The 18,739-nt window shown below is 40.6% G+C and overlaps 1 protein-coding gene across 1 annotated transcript; it reads right to left on the bottom strand.

Moving 5' to 3' along the window:
• Nucleotides 1-525: 525 nt before the first annotated feature.
• Nucleotides 526-18,490, bottom strand: MDH2 (malate dehydrogenase 2). The gene is made up of 9 exons (XM_083372128.1): nucleotides 18,284-18,490; nucleotides 13,315-13,483; nucleotides 12,150-12,233; nucleotides 8,618-8,727; nucleotides 7,809-7,934; nucleotides 4,018-4,095; nucleotides 2,875-2,974; nucleotides 1,835-1,986; nucleotides 526-849 (listed from the first exon to the last, which is right to left on the bottom strand). Exons 1-9 carry the CDS (start codon nucleotides 18,347-18,349, stop codon nucleotides 718-720), a joined length of 1,017 nt encoding a protein of 338 aa, XP_083228254.1. The 5' UTR covers nucleotides 18,350-18,490; the 3' UTR covers nucleotides 526-717.
• Nucleotides 18,491-18,739: the final 249 nt, after the last annotated feature.

Genomic DNA, 18,739 nt, shown 5'->3' with positions numbered 1-18,739 from the left:
ACCGTCACAGGACCTGCATTGATGTCATTTCTAAATGGGGTTCCCTTGAATTAATCCTAATGGCCCAGGGACAGACTGCAAGGAGATCCAATCCTGGGGGGAAAATTAATCTTTCCTAACTCCTGCACCAGAGTAAATAATTTTATCAAATGTTACTTCAATTGTGATTCAATAGGAACATTTTGGTAGGAAATTCAGGATTGTAATCATGAATTTTTCCAAGATCTGAATCTTAGGATTCCAGTACAGATTGATTACAATAAGCTGAGAGTAATGAGATGCACTGGGTCCTCAACTATTCATTCTCAACTTTGTGAGGTTTCCTTATAGCCACAAGAGCATTTTCCTATAACCTGGAATTATCTAGGCAACAGCCTACAAACAACACATGCGTTAGCTAATTTTATCTGAATGGTCATCTGTCTATGAGTCCCTTCCCTCCAATTTCTGCCAGGCAGAATAAAATTATTATTATTATTATTATAATTCAGAGACATACACAAAAATTATAACCAAAACATAAAATACTCAGGGAATACCCTGGAAAAAAATAAGATTTTTTTTAATTGAAGAACAGAATTCCAATTGACAAATTAGAGGGCAAGTCAATTACAGGCCTTCAGGCAAAAATTATTACTTTTGCCTCCAGCCTTTAAAGTGACATGATGCACCTTAAATAAATTAAGGGGACAGCAGTTCTCTTTCGTCATTGATGCTTCACTTCATGCTCTTGGCAAAATCTTCACCTTTCTTGATAGAAGCTTTCAGCTCTGCAATAGCCCCAGCTACCATCTTCTCTTCAAAAGGAGTGATCTTGCCAATACCTAAGTTTTTCTCAATGCCATTTTTCTGAAGCAGAGGAAGAAAGATAGAAAATTAGCACACTGTAGTAAGACATTAACAACAAGCACAATTTTTCACTGGAAAATCATTAGCTCCTTTAAATCATACGATAGACACAGATGGGCTATTTCCAAGTTTCAAAATGGGTCAAATAAGCTGAGCCATATTTAAGAGAAAGCTCTTGATAAAAATTAGTGTTCATGATGCACATTAGTAGCCTAGAAATGAACTGCTGTTAAGTAATACTCTGGCCTGAGCTGTGCCACTAGTACTACTATTTTACTAGATTCTTACACTATCAAGTGGCTAATTGTCCACTGTGTACATATGCCCACTGGATAACTGCCTCAGAGCTAATATAGCTCCAATTCATCATGTACTTACCCTACATAGGTTACCAATTAGAGTGCTGGTTTCAATATAATAGTGCTAACACGGACTTTGGAAGCTTGATTAGCCAAGGGCCTAACTGACAGAAAACTACCTCTGCACATCAAAGGACCTACTTTTAAAGGTCATCATTTCTATTTATTTATAATAGAATAATTATTATAAAATCATCATCATCATCATCATTTCAAGCATTACCAAGATCATTTGTTACTGGCCATTGTTCCAGGACTTTAGTCTTAACTTAGTGCTTGTTATCTTAAATCCAATCAGTCACAGTCAAATAACCCGAGTCTACTTCAGCAGAAACAAAGAGTCCACTTTTTTCAAGGATATTACAGACACCATTAATACATGTACTACTCATAGTAACTTTACAGACTGGTGTTCTAATGACTGTTTTACCCATTACGTTTCTATATGTAGTTGTCTTGCTTTTTTGCTACTTATTTGAGTGCTGATTTGCAGCTAAAACTGCTTTCATTAATTATGTACCACTGGGAGTTTTTTTCCCCTAAAACATAAAGTGGTTAACAATTACATCACTAGAAGACAATCATACATAAAGCAAATTAAATTAAGAGCTGCCCAGATTATGTACCCCAAGGAGCAGAGGTGTTGAAAAGTATGAACATTCTGTTTCTTCTGATCGAACGAAGGCGCATTCAATGACCCCTTCTTTGCCATTCACAGCATCTAGGACTGAGAAGACAAACCGGGCACCAGCATAGGCCATAGACAATGTAGCTGATCCTGTTGGAATAAAAGTGGACAATTCAAAGATAAAGAAACGCTTCTGTGGAGTTTCCCATAGCTTTTCCCAATATAAATCTAGTAGCACTGAAATCAGTGAAATACATTTAGATGGTATAATACTCTCATTAGTTTGCCTAAGAGCCAAGGTAGACCATTCAAGAGTGGTCCAGCCCTGACTTGAACCCTACTGAACTTCTCTGCAGGGACCTGAAAATGGCTGTCCACCGACAGTCACCATCCAGCTTAATGAGCTTGAGATGATCTGCAAGGCAGAATAGCAGAAAATTCCCCCAATCCTGGTGTACAAAGCTTGTCATGGCATATCCCAAAAGACTTAAGGCTCTAATTGCTGCCAAAGATGCTTCAATGAAGTACTGAGTAAAGGGTATGAATACTTATGCTAATGTGATATTTCAGTTTTTTCTTTTTAATCAATTTACAGACATTTCTAAAATTCTATTTTCACTTTGTCATTATGGGGTACTGAGTGTAGATTAATGAGAAAAAATAAATTTCAACAACTACAGAATCAGGCTGCAGCACAACAAAATTGACAAAAGTGATGGGGGTCTGAATACTTTCTGAATTCACTGTATATTATGACGACAATGAGGTTGATCCATCTTAGAGAACTGTTTAGGAAAGGATGGAGCCAAAAAGTTATCTCTCAGCCAAGATGACAAACACAATTTTGTTGGCCAATCCCCCTCTACAAAAAAATATTCAACAACAAATAAACAAGCAAAAAACAATCCATTGTATTGAAAACTCAAGTAGTTCTCTAAAACATGGACATGGAAAAAATGCAGGCAGGGTAAAGCCACAACCACAACTCACCTCTACCACAAACAATCCAGATAGAGGAAAAATATTCCACAAACTAACCTGCGCCTGCTTTTGCTTTGACAACTTCAGTTCCAGCTTCCTGAATCCTTTCAACGAGGGTCACCAACTGATTTTCAGGAAAATCCACTTTTGGTGTGCACTGCAACAGGGAAGCAACACAGGATTTAATCTCATCTCTATCACACTCTTATATTATTGGGTTTTGAACCGGAACTTTCAACAACAGAATTGAAGCTTCTTTCTCCATCCCTTAGTGACATATCAATTAAGAATCAGATCTGCATTAGCTGCATTAGACCCAGCCTTCAAGACAACATTCATATGTGTGTTCCAAGAGCAGTGGATTCTGTCAGGAAAAGGAACTCGGAGCCCAAATCTTCTACTCCACCATTTCTCAACTATTCTCCCTCAACTTTCCAGAAGAAAGCAGCTGACAGATTCATTCTAAATGAAAACAACTTGGAAGCTGATCATTGATGCAGAGACCTGGGGGAAGGGATTCAATATTTAGTTTTTTCCAAAAAAGAGAAGTATTCCTTAAAAATAAGAAGGCATACTCATGACTGCCTGTACTGTTAGATTCTGGACCAGATGAAGCTTCCAGTAGTTCTTCAAGAGCAACCCCATGTACGGCACAAAGAAATAGTCTAGCCCTGAGGTAATCGAGGCAAGTGACTGAAGAGGTATCCGATCTAGGAAAGGCTACAACTGACACATCATCTGAGCCACAGATGCCATCTGCTCATTCAGCAGGAGCTATGACTCCAGAAGGACCCCAAATTGTGCATCCTCCTTGAATGGTGAAGTACAAATCCATTCAAGCTCAAAGCTGGAATAGCTCAGACCTGGGCGGTCCAATCAATCACAGCCACTCAATTTTGGTAAGATTGAGCCAGAAATGATTCCTCCCTGTCCAGACCTGGTCAGTTTCCAGGCACTGGGATAGAACCTTGACAGCTTCAGTTGGCTGGCCCAGAGTTGAAAATACAATTATACTTCAAACCTTAAAATTAGGCTACTTTCATAGGTTTGAACACAGAGCTGCATTTGACAAGTGGTTGAAAGCAGAGATCGGTTTCTTTCCAAATTCTTTTCATGGGTCATACCGTTCTATATAGTGATATGAATTTTGAATGCTCCCTTAGCCAAAACTACTCAGAGAAATGAAATTTTATCACACACCTGTGAGATTAGTGGGATGATGGTTTTCCCTGCATGGCCACCGATCACAGGAACATTGACACGAGCTGGATCCAAGCCCTGTGAAAATGGCAACTTTCAGCATATATTTAGAACTCAGTTTTGCAACAAGATGGGTGAATTATGTGCTTAATTCAACAGTAAAACCTCCCACTCCTCACAAAACAGAAAAATTTGGAAAATGAAATATGTGAGAACGAGATATACCGTAGTTTATAAATCTTCCTTTTACTTTATTGTCAGAGAAACTAGAGCTCAAACACTTATAACTGTTTAGATTCTCAGTTGCAACTGTGTTCTGACCTGGATTTTTTCTCAATTTAAAAACATACAGCTTGTTACCTCGAGGGCCATACCAGGGCTTTGCACGTCATGCCGAGAGATGCACTTCACTTAAGCCAGGAGGTTTAATGGTAAAATTGAAACGTTAACCCTTTTTTTCATTGTAAACTTCAATATTCCCAAACTCAGAAAAAATAGCTAACGTTTTTGGTCCCATTGAGGAGCTTTAGGAACACAAATAGAATACTGGTGGGGCTCCTGAAGATCAAGATGATGCTTCTTGCACCTCTGCTCTGAATTACTGGAAAACATGGACAGGCTGCAATGATATGCAAAGAAAGAAGTACACATTTGCAAACTGCTTAAGATATTTTAGAGGTATTCTAGCCATGAGCTATGAACTCCTGTTTCATAGCTGGGCATCTCTGCAACAATTTACCAATGTGGTTGGTCCAAATGTGGTTAGAGAACAAAGGTTCTTTGGCCATTTCCTCTTTACATCCTGACAGCAGACTAATAATGCAGACTAATTCTGGAAATGATTGTCATGCAGCCAAACCAAAAGGAGTAAATCAGAACCATGTCATGGGAAGCCTATTTATGATCCTAGCAAACCTAATGCCAAGGTGAGAAGACAACATAGTGTCCTGCACAAACGAACAAATGTGGTTTACAGTTGGCCAGGTACCAGTTCTTCGCAGCTTGGCTTTTGAGAGGACAAGTTTTCTACTGCTCACTAAGACTTTTTAGTTTTCAAGAAAGATCCCAGAGGAACAGCCTCCTTCACAATCTGTTAGTCAGGGAATAACATCGGTGCTGTAGAAACTGAAAGATTAAGCTTGTATCAGAGATCAGCAATAATTTTAGATGGCATCCACTACCTGAAAAGATTCCTGACCTATATCATTCCATTACGAGGTGGGATCTTGAACACTGACCTACCAATGCCAAACTGGCAAGGTATTTATCACCCATTCACAGCAAGTCCTTGACTTGCTGAATCTGCTAGCATTTGTGTTTTATCAGCATGGTAAGATTTAATCCCTTATTGAAGCTACAGGGACAAACTTTTGTGCATAATCAATAACCCCTCAAGATCAAGGAATAAAAAGTGGTTTATTCTTTGCCTTAGCTCACATGCAAGTTTGGTCTAATGGTTAAGGCACCAGGCTAGAAACCAGAAGATTCTGAGTTCTACTCCTACATTCAGCATGAAAGACAAGCAGGTGATTTGGAGCCAGTTGCTCTCTCTCAGCCTAACACACCTCACAGGGTGGTTGATCACATTCCTTGACCATGCCTGTTTGGTCTACCAATCAATGGGAAAATACAGGGAGTGCAGAATTATTAGGCAAATGAGTATTTTGACCACATCATCCTCTTTATGCATGTTGTCTTACTCCAAGCTGTATAGGCTCGAAAGCCTACTACCAATTAAGCATATTAGGTGATGTGCATCTCTGTAATGAGAAGGGGTGTGGTCTAATGACATCAACACCCTGTATCAGGTGTGCATAATTATTAGGCAACTTCCTTTCCTTTGGCAAAATGGGTCAAAAGAAGGACTTGACAGGCTCAGAAAAGTCAAAAATAGTGAGATATCTTGCAGAGGGATGCAGCACTCTTAAAATTGCAAAGCTTCTGAAGCGTGATCATCGAACAATCAAGCGTTTCATTCAAAATAGTCAACAGGGTCGCAAGAAGCGTGTGGAGAAACCAAGGCGCAAAATAACTGCCCATGAACTGAGAAAAGTCAAGCGTGCAGCTGCCAAGATGCCACTTGCCACCAGTTTGGCCATATTTCAGAGCTGCAATATCACTGGAGTGCCCAAAAGCACAAGGTGTGCAATACTCAGAGACATGGCCAAGGTAAGAAAGGCTGAAAGACGACCACCACTGAACAAGACACACAAGCTGAAACGTCAAGACTGGGCCAAGAAATATCTCAAGACTGATTTTTCTAAGGTTTTATGGACTGATGAAATGAGAGTGAGTCTTGATGGGCCAGATGGATGGGCCCGTGGCTGGATTGGTAAAGGGCAGAGAACTCCAGTCCGACTCAGACGCCAGCAAGGTGGAGGTGGAGTACTGGTTTGGGCTGGTATCATCAAAGATGAGCTTGTGGGGCCTTTTCGGGTTGAGGATGGAGTCAAGCTCAACTCCCAGTCCTACTGCCAGTTTCTGGAAGACACCTTCTTCAAGCAGTGGTACAGGAAGAAGTCTGCATCCTTCAAGAAAAACATGATTTTCATGCAGGACAATGCTCCATCACACGCGTCCAAGTACTCCACAGCGTGGCTGGCAAGAAAGGGTATAAAAGAAGGAAATCTAATGACATGGCCTCCTTGTTCACCTGATCTGAACCCCATTGAGAACCTGTGGTCCATCATCAAATGTGAGATTTACAAGGAGGGAAAACAGTACACCTCTCTGAACAGTGTCTGGGAGGCTGTGGTTGCTGCTGCACGCAATGTTGATGGTGAACAGATCAAAACACTGACAGAATCCATGGATGGCAGGCTTTTGAGTGTCCTTGCAAAGAAAGGTGGCTATATTGGTCACTGATTTGTTTTTGTTATGTTTTTGAATGTCAGAAATGTATATTTGTGAATGTTGAGATGTTATATTGGTTTCACTGGTAAAAATAAATAATTGAAATGGGTATATATTGTTTTTTGTTAAGTTGCCTAATAATTATGCACAGTAATAGTCACCTGCACACACAGATATCCCCCTAAAATAGCTATAACTAAAAACAAACTAAAAACTACTTCCAAAAATATTCAGCTTTGATATTAATGAGTTTTTTGGGTTCATTGAGAACATGGTTGTTGTTCAATAATAAAATTAATCCTCAAAAATACAACTTGCCTAATAATTCTGCACTCCCTGTATACAAAGAAACTTAGTAATGAGAGAAAATTTACTATAGTCTCACAATTGATATATGCCTAGGCTGCTCTGGATAATTCCTGATTCCTCTAGAGCAGATCTGGAAGATCACATCAAAATGTAATAATTGGTTCCCAAATTGTTAATAGTCTCCTAAATCTTTATGTAAGCAGCCAGCTGCAAGCTCTTCCATTACAGCAGACATGTCAAACTCATGACATCACGTGATGTCACACGACATATCAGAGCTTTTTCACAATTGCCAGCAATGGGGTGGGCGCGGTTTCTTCATGACGCGTCCGGCCCACAGGCTGGCAATTTGACACCCCTGCATTATAGTATCAGTGAAGACCCATCTCCTTACCTCATCATAGCAAGTCAATTAGAAAATTTGTGCCCTATTATAAACTGGGATAAATTAGCTCTAAAGGAGAAAAAGCTCAGTTGCCGTTTTTCAATTTTATTTTAGCTACAGAATGCTGTAATAGTCATGCTTAGAAAAATAAATTTTGTTGAAGTTGACAGGAGGATAGAAAGAAGAATCCATTTCAACAGAAAATGCTTTGCTGCAAAAATGCAACCTGACTCTACTAACATACCTTCAATTCAGCTACAAAAGTATTTGCTCTCACAATGTCCAGAGTTGTGACACCAAAAATTCTGTTAGGATTATATACACCATGTTTTTTAAAAATCTCAGAAGTAATTGGGATGGTGGAATTGACCTGAAAATGAAAGTAGTTTATTGCCTCAATTTTAAATAAAAAACAAAAAGAATATATCTTAATTTTCTAATATTTTAAGTTTCCCTTGAAGCAGTTCTCACCCAAAATGTTTTAAAACAATTTCCAAGTTTATATGTTTAATATTATCTTGAAGGTAAGATATTGAGTACATAAAACAATATGTGAAATCAGATCCATCTTTATTCAATTCCAACACTTTTCCCTTTAAAGTAGAAACCACAAGAATAATATAAAGGAATAGATCCCCACCAACTGTTTCAGTAGCACAGTACAGGCCTATGGAATTCCTTGCAAATATCCTAAGTAACAGTTCTACATAAACAGTTCTAACATTAGTTTCTGTTGCCTCTCAACAGCCACTTCAATAATTAGCTGTTATCTCTTCTGTGGCAGGGAATTTAGTAGTCTGTGATTCTATTCTGAATCTGAATGAACATGGGGGTGATGAAAATCTATGTAAAAAGCTGTCTTGGAAACATGAGGAATCTGTATTTAATGCTCAGTAGGCCATTTGGTTTCCAACAGATATAGTAAAAACAGAGATGTGCTTAAAATGGCAGCAATGTGGCTGATTTTCCTTATGTGACTTATATGAAGCCATTGCAGCCAACCACAACATATTGCATTATATTTCTCAAAGAACATGGCTGTAAAGCGCTTACCGGATTTGCAATAATACAGATAAGAGCTTTAGGGCAGTGCTGGGCACAAGCACCTGCCAAGTTAGCAACGATGGTAGCATTTGTATTGAACAGGTCATCACGAGTCATCCCTGTATATTAGCATAAAGAATTTGTTAACAGTGTTCTGCACGCCATCCAGATCATACTTGATAGGTCAACATAATTTACTATCAGTGCCCCCACTCCCTATATCCTGCAGTGTACAGCTAGAATTGCTCCCCCCACCCAAATGTTGTTTCTTCTCTTTCAAGAATACCCTTCAAGATATTCTGGTATCCAACAGCCATTTGAATTGCATGGGCAAGAAACACTTTACAGCAGAGGTCCCCAACCTTCTGGGCACTGGGGGCCGGTTTCATGGAAAGAGGTCTTTCCATGGACTGGAGAGTGCGTGGTTGTGTGTGCTACCTGCATCTCGCAGATGGGGCTTTGCTTGTTTGTGCAGACCGGTTGCTGACATGCCGTGGCCCAATACTGGTCCATGGCCCGGGGGCTGGGGACCCCTGCTTTACAGGACTAATAAAAGATTTCTAACAAAATATCCCTTTGGAGGCAGCCAGAGTTTATACTCTTATACAGCAGAATAAGCCATCATTCTACTCATCTCCAAACTCAGATGAGTGTCAGTTCTAAGGCCAAGTGGAAGGTTAGAAATCTCCTTCATGAGTAGAAAAGAAGCCTCAGACTTTAGCTGACTTTTCCCCAGATTTCGAAGGACTGGTAATCTCATTAGAATTTTTTTAGTATTTATCAATTTTGAAACTGCCCATCTCCCTCAAAGAGGAACTCCGGGTGGTGTACAAATAAATATTAAAATGTAAGAATAGCATATAAAATTTTAAAAGACAAGAATGATTTAAAAATACAATGTTAAAATATTTTTTTAATTAAGAGGCAGGGGAGGGCTTTCAGAGTGCTAATCAGCCCCACGGCTCCTCTGTGAGCCTTACTTGGCAGGAGCAAATTGTTAAATGTATTTTAGGAGACCTGAAGTTGAGATCAAAAATTTCAAGAAGGATCAACCTGTTCACATTGCAAAAAATTGTGAACAGGTGCTCTCAAGAGTCATGTGGACCCAGTAAAAACACAGCAACAGAGCTTTGATCGCTAATGGGCAAAAATTCCAAGGAAAGTAAGGCTAATGCCTCCTAAAATGACTCTAGCCTACTTATAATCCTTATAGAGCTGTACTGAAAAAATGGGAAGTACTAAGAATTCACAAGAAATAATTTAGTGCCAGCAATGATGGATAAAGGAACAAAATAAAGGGAAGTCTGATACAAGATAGAAGACGGGAAATCTTTCAAATGGGTTAAACAGCATTTTGAAGAACAAGGAAGGAATTGACAAAATACTGCAAACTTTAATTTATAGGACAGCGCACATTAGGATTTACTCTAATTTCACTGAATACTTTTACAGTGAGTGAATAAATTATTTCAGACATGTCAAACACAAGGCCCGGGGGCCGGATCCAGCCCGCAAAGTGGTTTCATGTGGCCCGCGAAGCCATCCTGGAAACAGTGAGGGAACGGCCCCCACTGCCTTGGCCCTGGCCTAGAGACCCTTCTTCTGCCAGAGACCCCCAGATCTGTCCCACTCCTGCCCAGGCCCCCATAGGCACCCTTGATGCCAAACATGTAGAGCTGGCCACGCCCACCCAGTAGGTCATATGCACTCTAGCCACGCCCACCCAGTAGGCCACGCCCACCCTGGCCATACCCACCCAGCCCCCTGAGGGCAACCGCAATGCTATTGTGGCCCTCAATGAAATTGAGTTTGACACCCCTGAATTATTTGATCCCCTGCTGATTTTGCAAATTTCCCCACTGACAAGGAAATGATTAGACTATAATTTTAATGGTAGGTTCATTTTAACAGTGAGAGACAGAATAACAACAAAAATCCAGGAAAATGCATTTTAAAAAAGTTATAAATTGATTTGCATTTTAATGAGTGAAATAAGTATTTGATCCCCTATCAATCAGCAAGATTTCTGGCTCCCAGGAAGGGAGTGCTCCTAATCTCAGCTTGTTACCTGTATAAAAGACACCTGTCCACAGAAGCAATCAATCAATCAGATTCCAAACTCTCCACCACGGCCAAGACCAAAGAGCTGTCTAAGGATGTCGGGGACAAGATTGTAGACCTACACAAGGCTGGAATGGGCTACAAGACCATTGCCAAGCAGCTTGTTGAGAAGGTGACAACAGTTGGTGTGATTATTTGCAAATGGAAGAAACACAAAATTACTGCCAATTTCCCTTGGTCTGGGGTTCCATGCAAGATCTTACCTCATGGAGTTTCAGTGATCATGTAGCTGTCAACCCACAAATACACGGGAGGATCTTGTCAATGATCTCAAGGCAGCTGGAACCATAGTCACCAAGAAAACAATTGGTAACAAACTAAGCCATGAAGGACTGAAATCCTGCAGTGCCCACAAGGTCCCCCTGCTCAAGAAAGCACATGTACAGGCCCGTCTGAAGTTCGCCAATGAACATCTGAATGATTCAGAGGAGAACTGGGTGAAAGCATTGTGGTCAGATGAGACCAAAATCGAGCTCTTTAGAATCAACTCAACTCGCCCTGTTTGGAGGAGGAGGAATGCAGCCTATGACCCCAAGAACACCATCCCCACTGTCAAACATAGAGGTGGACACATGATGCTTTGGAGGTGTTTTTCTGCTAAGGGGACAACTTCACTGCATCAAAGGGACGATGGACGGGGCCATGTACCGTCAAATCTTGGGTGAGAATCTCTTCCCTCAGCCAGAGCATTGAAAATGGGTCGTGGATGGGTATTCCAGCATGACAATGACCCAAAACACAAGGCCAAGGCAACAAAGGAGTGGCTCAAGAAGAAGCATGTTAAGGTCCTGGAGTGGCCTAGCCAGTATCCAGGCTTTAATCCCATAGGAAATTTGTGGAGGGAGCTGCAGGTTTGAGTTGCCAAACATCAGCCTCGAAACCCTAATGACTTGGATAGGATCTGCAAAGAGGAGTGGGACAAAACTCCTCCTGAGATGTGTGCAAACCTGGTGGCCAACTACAAGAAACGTCTGACCTCTGTGATTGCCAACAAGAGTTTTGCCACTAAGCACTAAGTCATGTTTTGTGAAGGGGTCAAATACTTATTTCACTGATTAAAATTCAAATCAATTTATAACTTTTTTGAAATGTATTTTTCTGGATTTTGTTGTTGTTATTCTGTCTCTCACTGTTAAAATGAACTTAACATTAAAATTATAGACTGATCATTTCCTTGTCAGTGGGCAAATGTACAAAATCAGCAGGGGATCAAATAATTCCCCCACCCCACCCCACTGTATAACAGATACACAACAGCCCAGCAACAGCATACAAGGAACACTGCATCATAAATAGATACAAGCTATTCTTTTTTCCCTATTTTGCAGAGTATGGACAAATCTTAACATCCATTGTGATGCTCTTTGCAATGACTCCATGTGATCTGGATCTCTTTGCAATCTCTCAGACTACAGCTTACCAGGCTTTCTAGGGACTCCAGCTGGAATTACTACAACTTCACTGCCCTTTAGGCATTCTGGCAACTGCTCCGGTCCTAGGAAACCTAAAGCAATGAAACAAGCAACCATAGTTACAACATTCTGTTGGCTGGGAATTCACTGAAAACATTAACATAGTGAAAAATTGTTTTCTTTAGAAAGACTTGTACCTGGGACACTGGATTTTCTATCACTACCTAAGAATCTAGACATTTTAAAACTGATTTCCCTAATCAGTTTCAATGGTATTACAATAACCTGTTGCTCACAGAAAAACAAATATAGCCAGATTAGGATTTTCATGGAACAGGTTAGATAAATCAGTAAAATACATAAGGAGTATACATATAAAATAAGCATAATGCCTAAACTGATTCACATCCAAGACATATAAATTCCCACACTGGACAGAACAGCTCAGACTGTACCAGTAAAACAGATTCTATGATAAACAGAAATCATAGATAAAAGAAAATATAAGATTTCAATTTCTTGAGGCCATGAAAATGCTTCAAATGCATGAAGCACCTCATTCTTTTAATATAAAACATAAATTTATCTTCAGATCCAAGTAAGATCATTTACTATTTTTATAAAGCCTGGTCTTCGTTTTCACACAATTAAAGACAAGAGAATATTCCTGATCGCCAACTACTTTAGAATCCTGGATTCTGATCCATCCATGCTTGTTCAGAACCAAATCTAATAGGACTTAAGTTCCAATAAAAGTAATCTAAACTGCAGTTTTCATGAAAGAGCAGATATCCTCTTAGCCTGAATTGTAGGATACAGAGGAAGCTCATTTTAGATTAACAGGTGAGGAACCTTTTTCCCGCCAGAGGTTGCATGCCAGGATCAATCTCTTTACCTCGCTGCCCATGAGTGGCCAAGAAGGATATATTGTTTTAAAAGCATATATGACCTGATTGCCTTTTGGAAGCTTTTAAAATCAAGCAAACTGACAAAACTAGTCAATCCATGATTGAGATTCCGACTACGGTTATAAACTAGTTGTAGGATTGAAATCTATCAATTGTAACTTTTACTGTAGCAACAGTACCCACTTAATAGGTTCTATGAATTAGTGGTGCACAAAGAAATTATAAAAATAAAGCAAGATATCCGAAGTGAGCAGATCTCTCTTACCTTTCACGTCAGCTCTTGTTTCGATGTGGCTGAGGTCAGCTGCAACACCAGGCGTGTGTGCGATATCATAGAGATTGAGCTGACTGACTAAGGGGCTGTTCTTCAGCAAGAGGGAGAGAGGCTGGCCAATTCCACCAGAAGCACCAAGTACAGCCACTCTAGCATGATTCTGAATAGGGCAAGGAAAAAAAAAAAGAAACACGGAGGAGATTAAAGTGTGCATACCAGAGTTGTTTGTAAGAAGCTTCTCATTTTTTTTATATCATTAGCCCTTGTACTGCAGTTCAGGCCATTGTATGCTGAGCTTTGGAAGATGGTAAAGTGTTTTAACATTTTGACTGGTTAGATATCAAATCTCAGAAGACAAAGTGAACTGTGGCAATAGTAAAAACCTTTGACTGCATTCTAAGCACAGAATTGGTAACTCAACAGAACATAATATAATGCAGTGGTTCTTCCACTGCGGTGGGTAGATATCTACCTCATGGATCTGCTACAGCCTCCCCACTTTAACTAGCCAAAATTTGCTCTCCAAAGTCCCATCTGTCTGCCTTCACCAACAAGGAGAGGCATGGTTGGGGCAGGCTGTCAGGCGAGCTGTGGATGAGAATGCTAACAGGCTAGGTATGACCAGCTGATTGTTGGAGAAAGCAGAGACAGGACAGAGCTAGCTCCAATCTGGCCAGATGATTAACAGTGCATGTGTAGGCTTTCAACACCATTTTGCCGAGCATTCCCATCGAGAAGCTGACTGACTTGAAATTCTCCCCCGCCATCTGCGATTGGATTCAAGACTTTCTTAGGGATCGATTACAGTGAGGGTCGGGTCTGTTTTGTCCACCCCCCTGAAGCTTTGCACCGGCGCGCCACAGGGCTGTGTGCTTAGCCCCTACCTGTACTCTTTATACACTTATGACTGCATATCATCTGACCCATCCACTGCGATAATCAAGTTCGCAGATGATACAACTCTGGTGGGTCTTATTACAGGTGAGGATGAGACAGCATATAGGGCAGAGGTACAAAAACTATCCATATGGTGTAGTAACAACAACTTGCACCTAAACATCGGCAAGACGAAAGAGATGGTGTTAAGACTTCCGGAGAAAAAAGGAGGAACCTGCCCCACTTTACATCGGGGAGGACTGTGTAGAGAGTTTCCTCCTTTAAATTTCTGGGAGTCTACCTCTGTGAAGATCTGACCTGGAAAGTTAACACAACTCTATCTATCTATCTATCTATCTATCTATCTATCTATCTATCTATCTATCTATCTATCTATCTATCTATCCATCTATCTACGGCGACGTTTCGACGAGGTCCCACTCATCATCTTCAGGCTGGTGTCTCCTACCATCCAGTAGGAGATATAGGAGTATAGCTAGCCGTACCAACAGGCTGAAAAATAGCTTTTATCCATGGGCTGTTAGGCTTTTAAATGGGACATAATCTTATGCAGAATTGACTTGGGAGGCCGGTGTGTGGTGTAGTTGGTTCACATGGTGTGGTAGGATGGAGGGTTTGTTGTCACTATGTGTTGGGGGGAGAGATCACGGGGGGGGGGGGGAGGCTCAGCTAATCTCAATGTACACATGTTGTACTTTGACAATAAAGGTTTATTATTATTTTTAGAAGCATCTGAGAGTCCACTAGTCAGAATCTGCTCATAACCTTAATTCTGCCTTCCTGTATGCACTAAGAAGCAGCTGGCCTGACTGAAGGCTGCTTGTTGCCTCAGCTCCCACCTCAAGTACTCAAGTTATTTGGGGGATAAATTTTAAAAAAAATTGAAAACTGAGAAAATGGGAAGGTACACAGTGTAATAATGTATGCTATGGCGTATCAATACCTTACTAAATATTCAATATCAGAGTCTTCACCTTAAAAAAAATACTTTATGTACATATTCATCTTATCTGTATTGAACTAGGTATTATGAAATGCTTAACACTATGATTTCCTAAAAGGGACGCAGTGGCTCAGTGGGCTAGGACGCTGAGCTTGTCGATCAGAAGGTCGGCAGTTTGGCGGGTCGAATCCCGAGTGCCGCGTAACAGAGTGAGCGCCTGTTACTCGCCCCAGCTTCTGCCAACCTAGCAGTTCGAAAGCATGTAAAAATGCAAGTAGAAAAAAATAGGGACCACTCCAGTGGGAAGGTAACAGCGTTCCGTGCGCCTGTGGCGTCTAGTCATGCCGGCCACATGACCACGGAAACGTCCTCGGACAAGCGCTGGCTCTTCGGCTTTGAAACGGAGATGAGCACCGGCCCCTAGAGTCGGAAACGACTAGCACGCATGTGCGGGGGAACCTTTACCTTTTTATGATTTCCTAAATGTAGAAATATTGTTTTCTGAAGCAACATGTGGTAACATTTAACTTGTATAAATCGAAGCACAAACAAGAGATCAGCAATTTTTTGGAAAAGTCTAAATACTTGTTGGAATTGAGCAATAAATTCTTCATTTAAAATCAAGGAGAGTAGCAACTTAGAACCAAGGAGAAATTTCCTGACAGAACAATTAATCAGTGGAACAACTTGCTTCCAGAAGTTGCCGATGCTCCAACACTGGAAGTTTTTAAGAAGAGATTGGACAACCATTTGTCTGAAATAGTATAATGCTTCCTGCCTGAGCAGGGGTTAGACTAGAAAACCTCCAAGGTCCCTTCCAACTCTGTTATTCTGTTAAAATGCCATATCCTAATCTATTCTCCTCCAGATGTGATAAGACTATAATGATACAATTCTGTATTAGGCTAGTAAAGACAATTAGGTTGTCAGCTGCATAATTGCAAGAATGTATCAGAAATCATGAGAAATACATTGAGACAGGAAACTGACATTTGAGTTTTTAATGGTACACTGCTGATAATGCATTTCTGTTACAATTGCAAATGTGAACACAACCTTGTGTTGCAATTGGCTAATGCAATGAACTAAAGGTAGAGGGAACATTTCTAAGATAACTCTGTGTTCTTCTGCCTGCAGTGACGTCATATCTGGCTTTTAAGTTTCAGTACATATTAAGTTTTATTCACCTCCCCACAAAGTGCTACATAGTTCCAAATCCCTAAATAGGTAAATTAAATCTCACAAAGATTTTAAGTTGGGGGGTGATGGTTCAGGGACATGAAGAAAATAAAAGGCATTCATTGACCTAACCAAATCAAGTGTTAGACTTAAACAAACCAAAGCAACTTATTTGTGATCCTTTCTGGGCATTTTTCCCCACAATTGAAATATAAGCTAAATCCTTATTCAAATATTTTATCCAGGTTTTCTCACAGACTTTATACTAATTCATGAAGTTACATCTGAAGTTTAAAAATGGCCAGTTATCTATGTACCAGACATAGTATCTGTACAGTATGTTCCTTGCTGCCTTGGTCCTTATACAGTATATCACATCTATTAAACAAGCAGAAAGAAAATGCAATGAATATATTCAACAATAACTGCATGCCAAAAGCAGGATGCATCACTGAGCTGGAAAGCTGCAAAGCAAGTTAATTTCTTTAACTTCAGCATTAGGAGATATCAGGCAAGATAATCTTGATAAAAGATAGGAAATGTACAGCCATGTAGATGTTATTTAGCTATAATTCTAGCACCTATAAACTCAAATCAAGCAACACCTAGAAAATAGGGCACTGATTTATGGAACAAATTCAGAGGAAAAATATATATTTCCAACATTTGCATAAACCAAATTATGAATTAAACTATGAACTGAAATTCATCATGTCCAGTAACAGATATAAAAAGCTCTTTCCCTAAGACCTAGACATTTTAATACAAGCAAGTAAAAATAAGATCAATCCTCCCTTCTAAAGTGAAAGACCAAAAGGAAAAAACTTGATTTGTTCTATTGGTGGATTTGTGGGGTTTTAATAAAGCTCAATTTCACAAAATAATTTTCTTATTCCCATTACTAAATATCAAGGCCCCCTTTCACATTTTCTGACTGGCTACTCACACAGATGAACCATAAATTAAAATCCACATGAACAATTGGCCAGAACTACTTTATCAAGACTTTAGCTCCAATACCAGAAATCCTCTTACTTAGGCAGAAACAAGATGTCTATGGAAGTTCTCAGTCATCCAGGTATGGTTATTCCAAAGGTGCTTCTTTTTTCCTCAGGAGGCAACTGGGACTTTCTTATGTTTCTTTTGAAGACATTTCTCTTCTCATCCAAGAAGCTTCTTCAGTTCTGACCAACATCTAGTCAAGAGCTGAAGAAGCTTCTTGGATGAGAAGCGAAACGTCTTCAAAAAAAAAAAAACCCACGAGAAAATCCAGTTGCCTCCTGGGGGAAAAAAAGCACCTTTGGTGCAGGAACAAGATGAAAAATTTAATGAGGGCTCTCCTATTCCAGGTAAACGTCTTGGTTCTGTAGCACAGCCTCCACCTCTTGCTGAAAATTCCGTCGTGGCCAAATGTATTTTTCCCTTATCAACCTTGGTCGCTGTATTGGTAGAGGTCACTTTAGATCCGTTTTTTCCCCCCAAACTTAGCAACTTTGAGGTGCATGGATTTTTTTTCAATGCCCAGCCAGCCTATAGTGGGGAACTATAGGCTGGCTGGGGAATTCTGGGAGCTGAAGTCCTTACTGTCGACTCTTCTAAATCAGCGTTTCCCAACCTTAGGAACTTGAAGATGCGTGGACTTCAACTCCCAGAATTCCCCAGCCAGCATAGCTGGCTGGGGAATTCTGGGAGTTGAAGTCCACGCATCTTCAAGTTCCTAAGGTTGGAAAACGCTGTTCTAAATAGAAAAAGATCCGAGTCGAGACCAATCAATCCTAAGGCCTAAATCGAGAATGCCAGCAAGGGAGTAGATTGCTGGGGCTGCCCTGTGGGATCCGCATATTTCTTTTAACGAGGCCGGCCGGAGGGCTGCCCTCCAGACTCAGCTGAAAGACTGATTCCAAGCCCTCCACCTGCTCCGCATCCCCAGGCTCCAGCTACCTGCGAGGTGGTGCCGAATCCTCTACGAAGCCCAGCGCACGCAGACTGTGTGAGACGGGAGAACATGGCGGGAGACGTCGGCAGAAAAGAAGGAAGACTCGGCGGGCTTTTCTCCTTATCCTCGACGACCTCCAGGCAGCGAGGGCACCGCGAGACTTTCCCCCCCCTCTCCCGAACTCCCGCGACAATTCGGCGGCTGGCGCTCTCGACGGCCTTGTTTTAAATCTCATTCTGTCTCGCGAGATCTGTCACATCGCGAAATTCCTTGTCACCGTTTTTTTTTGTTTTTTTTAATCCAACCAAAGGGGGGGGGAAATCCGGTTTTTTTTAACGGCTTTTATTTTTCTGTTTAATCCTTGCTACCTTTAATTATGAAAGCCGCCCAGAGTCATTTGGGTGAAATGGGCGACGGTGTAAATTTAATAAATAATAAATGGAACAAAGAAAACGAACTCT

The sequence above is a fragment of the Vipera ursinii genome (genome assembly GCF_947247035.1).
Source record: "Vipera ursinii genome assembly, chromosome: 1".
Taxonomy (NCBI): Eukaryota; Metazoa; Chordata; class Lepidosauria; order Squamata; family Viperidae; genus Vipera; species Vipera ursinii.
Note: the sequence above shows the minus strand (reverse complement) of the source record. Positions and strands in the feature narration are given on the sequence as shown.

Excerpts from the sequence above, each read along its gene's own strand:
- MDH2 (XM_083372128.1), bottom strand. The coding sequence starts at position 18,349 with ATGTTCTCCCGTCTCACACAGTCTGCGTGCGCTGGGCTTCGTAGAGGA. Across the intron at positions 12,234-13,314 it reads AACAAGAGCTGACGTGAAAG|GTTTCCTAGGACCGGAGCAG; the intron begins GTAAGAGAGATC and ends TCATTGCTTTAG. Across the intron at positions 850-1,834 it reads CAACACCTCTGCTCCTTGGG|AAAAATGGCATTGAGAAAAA; the intron begins GTACATAATCTG and ends CCTCTGCTTCAG.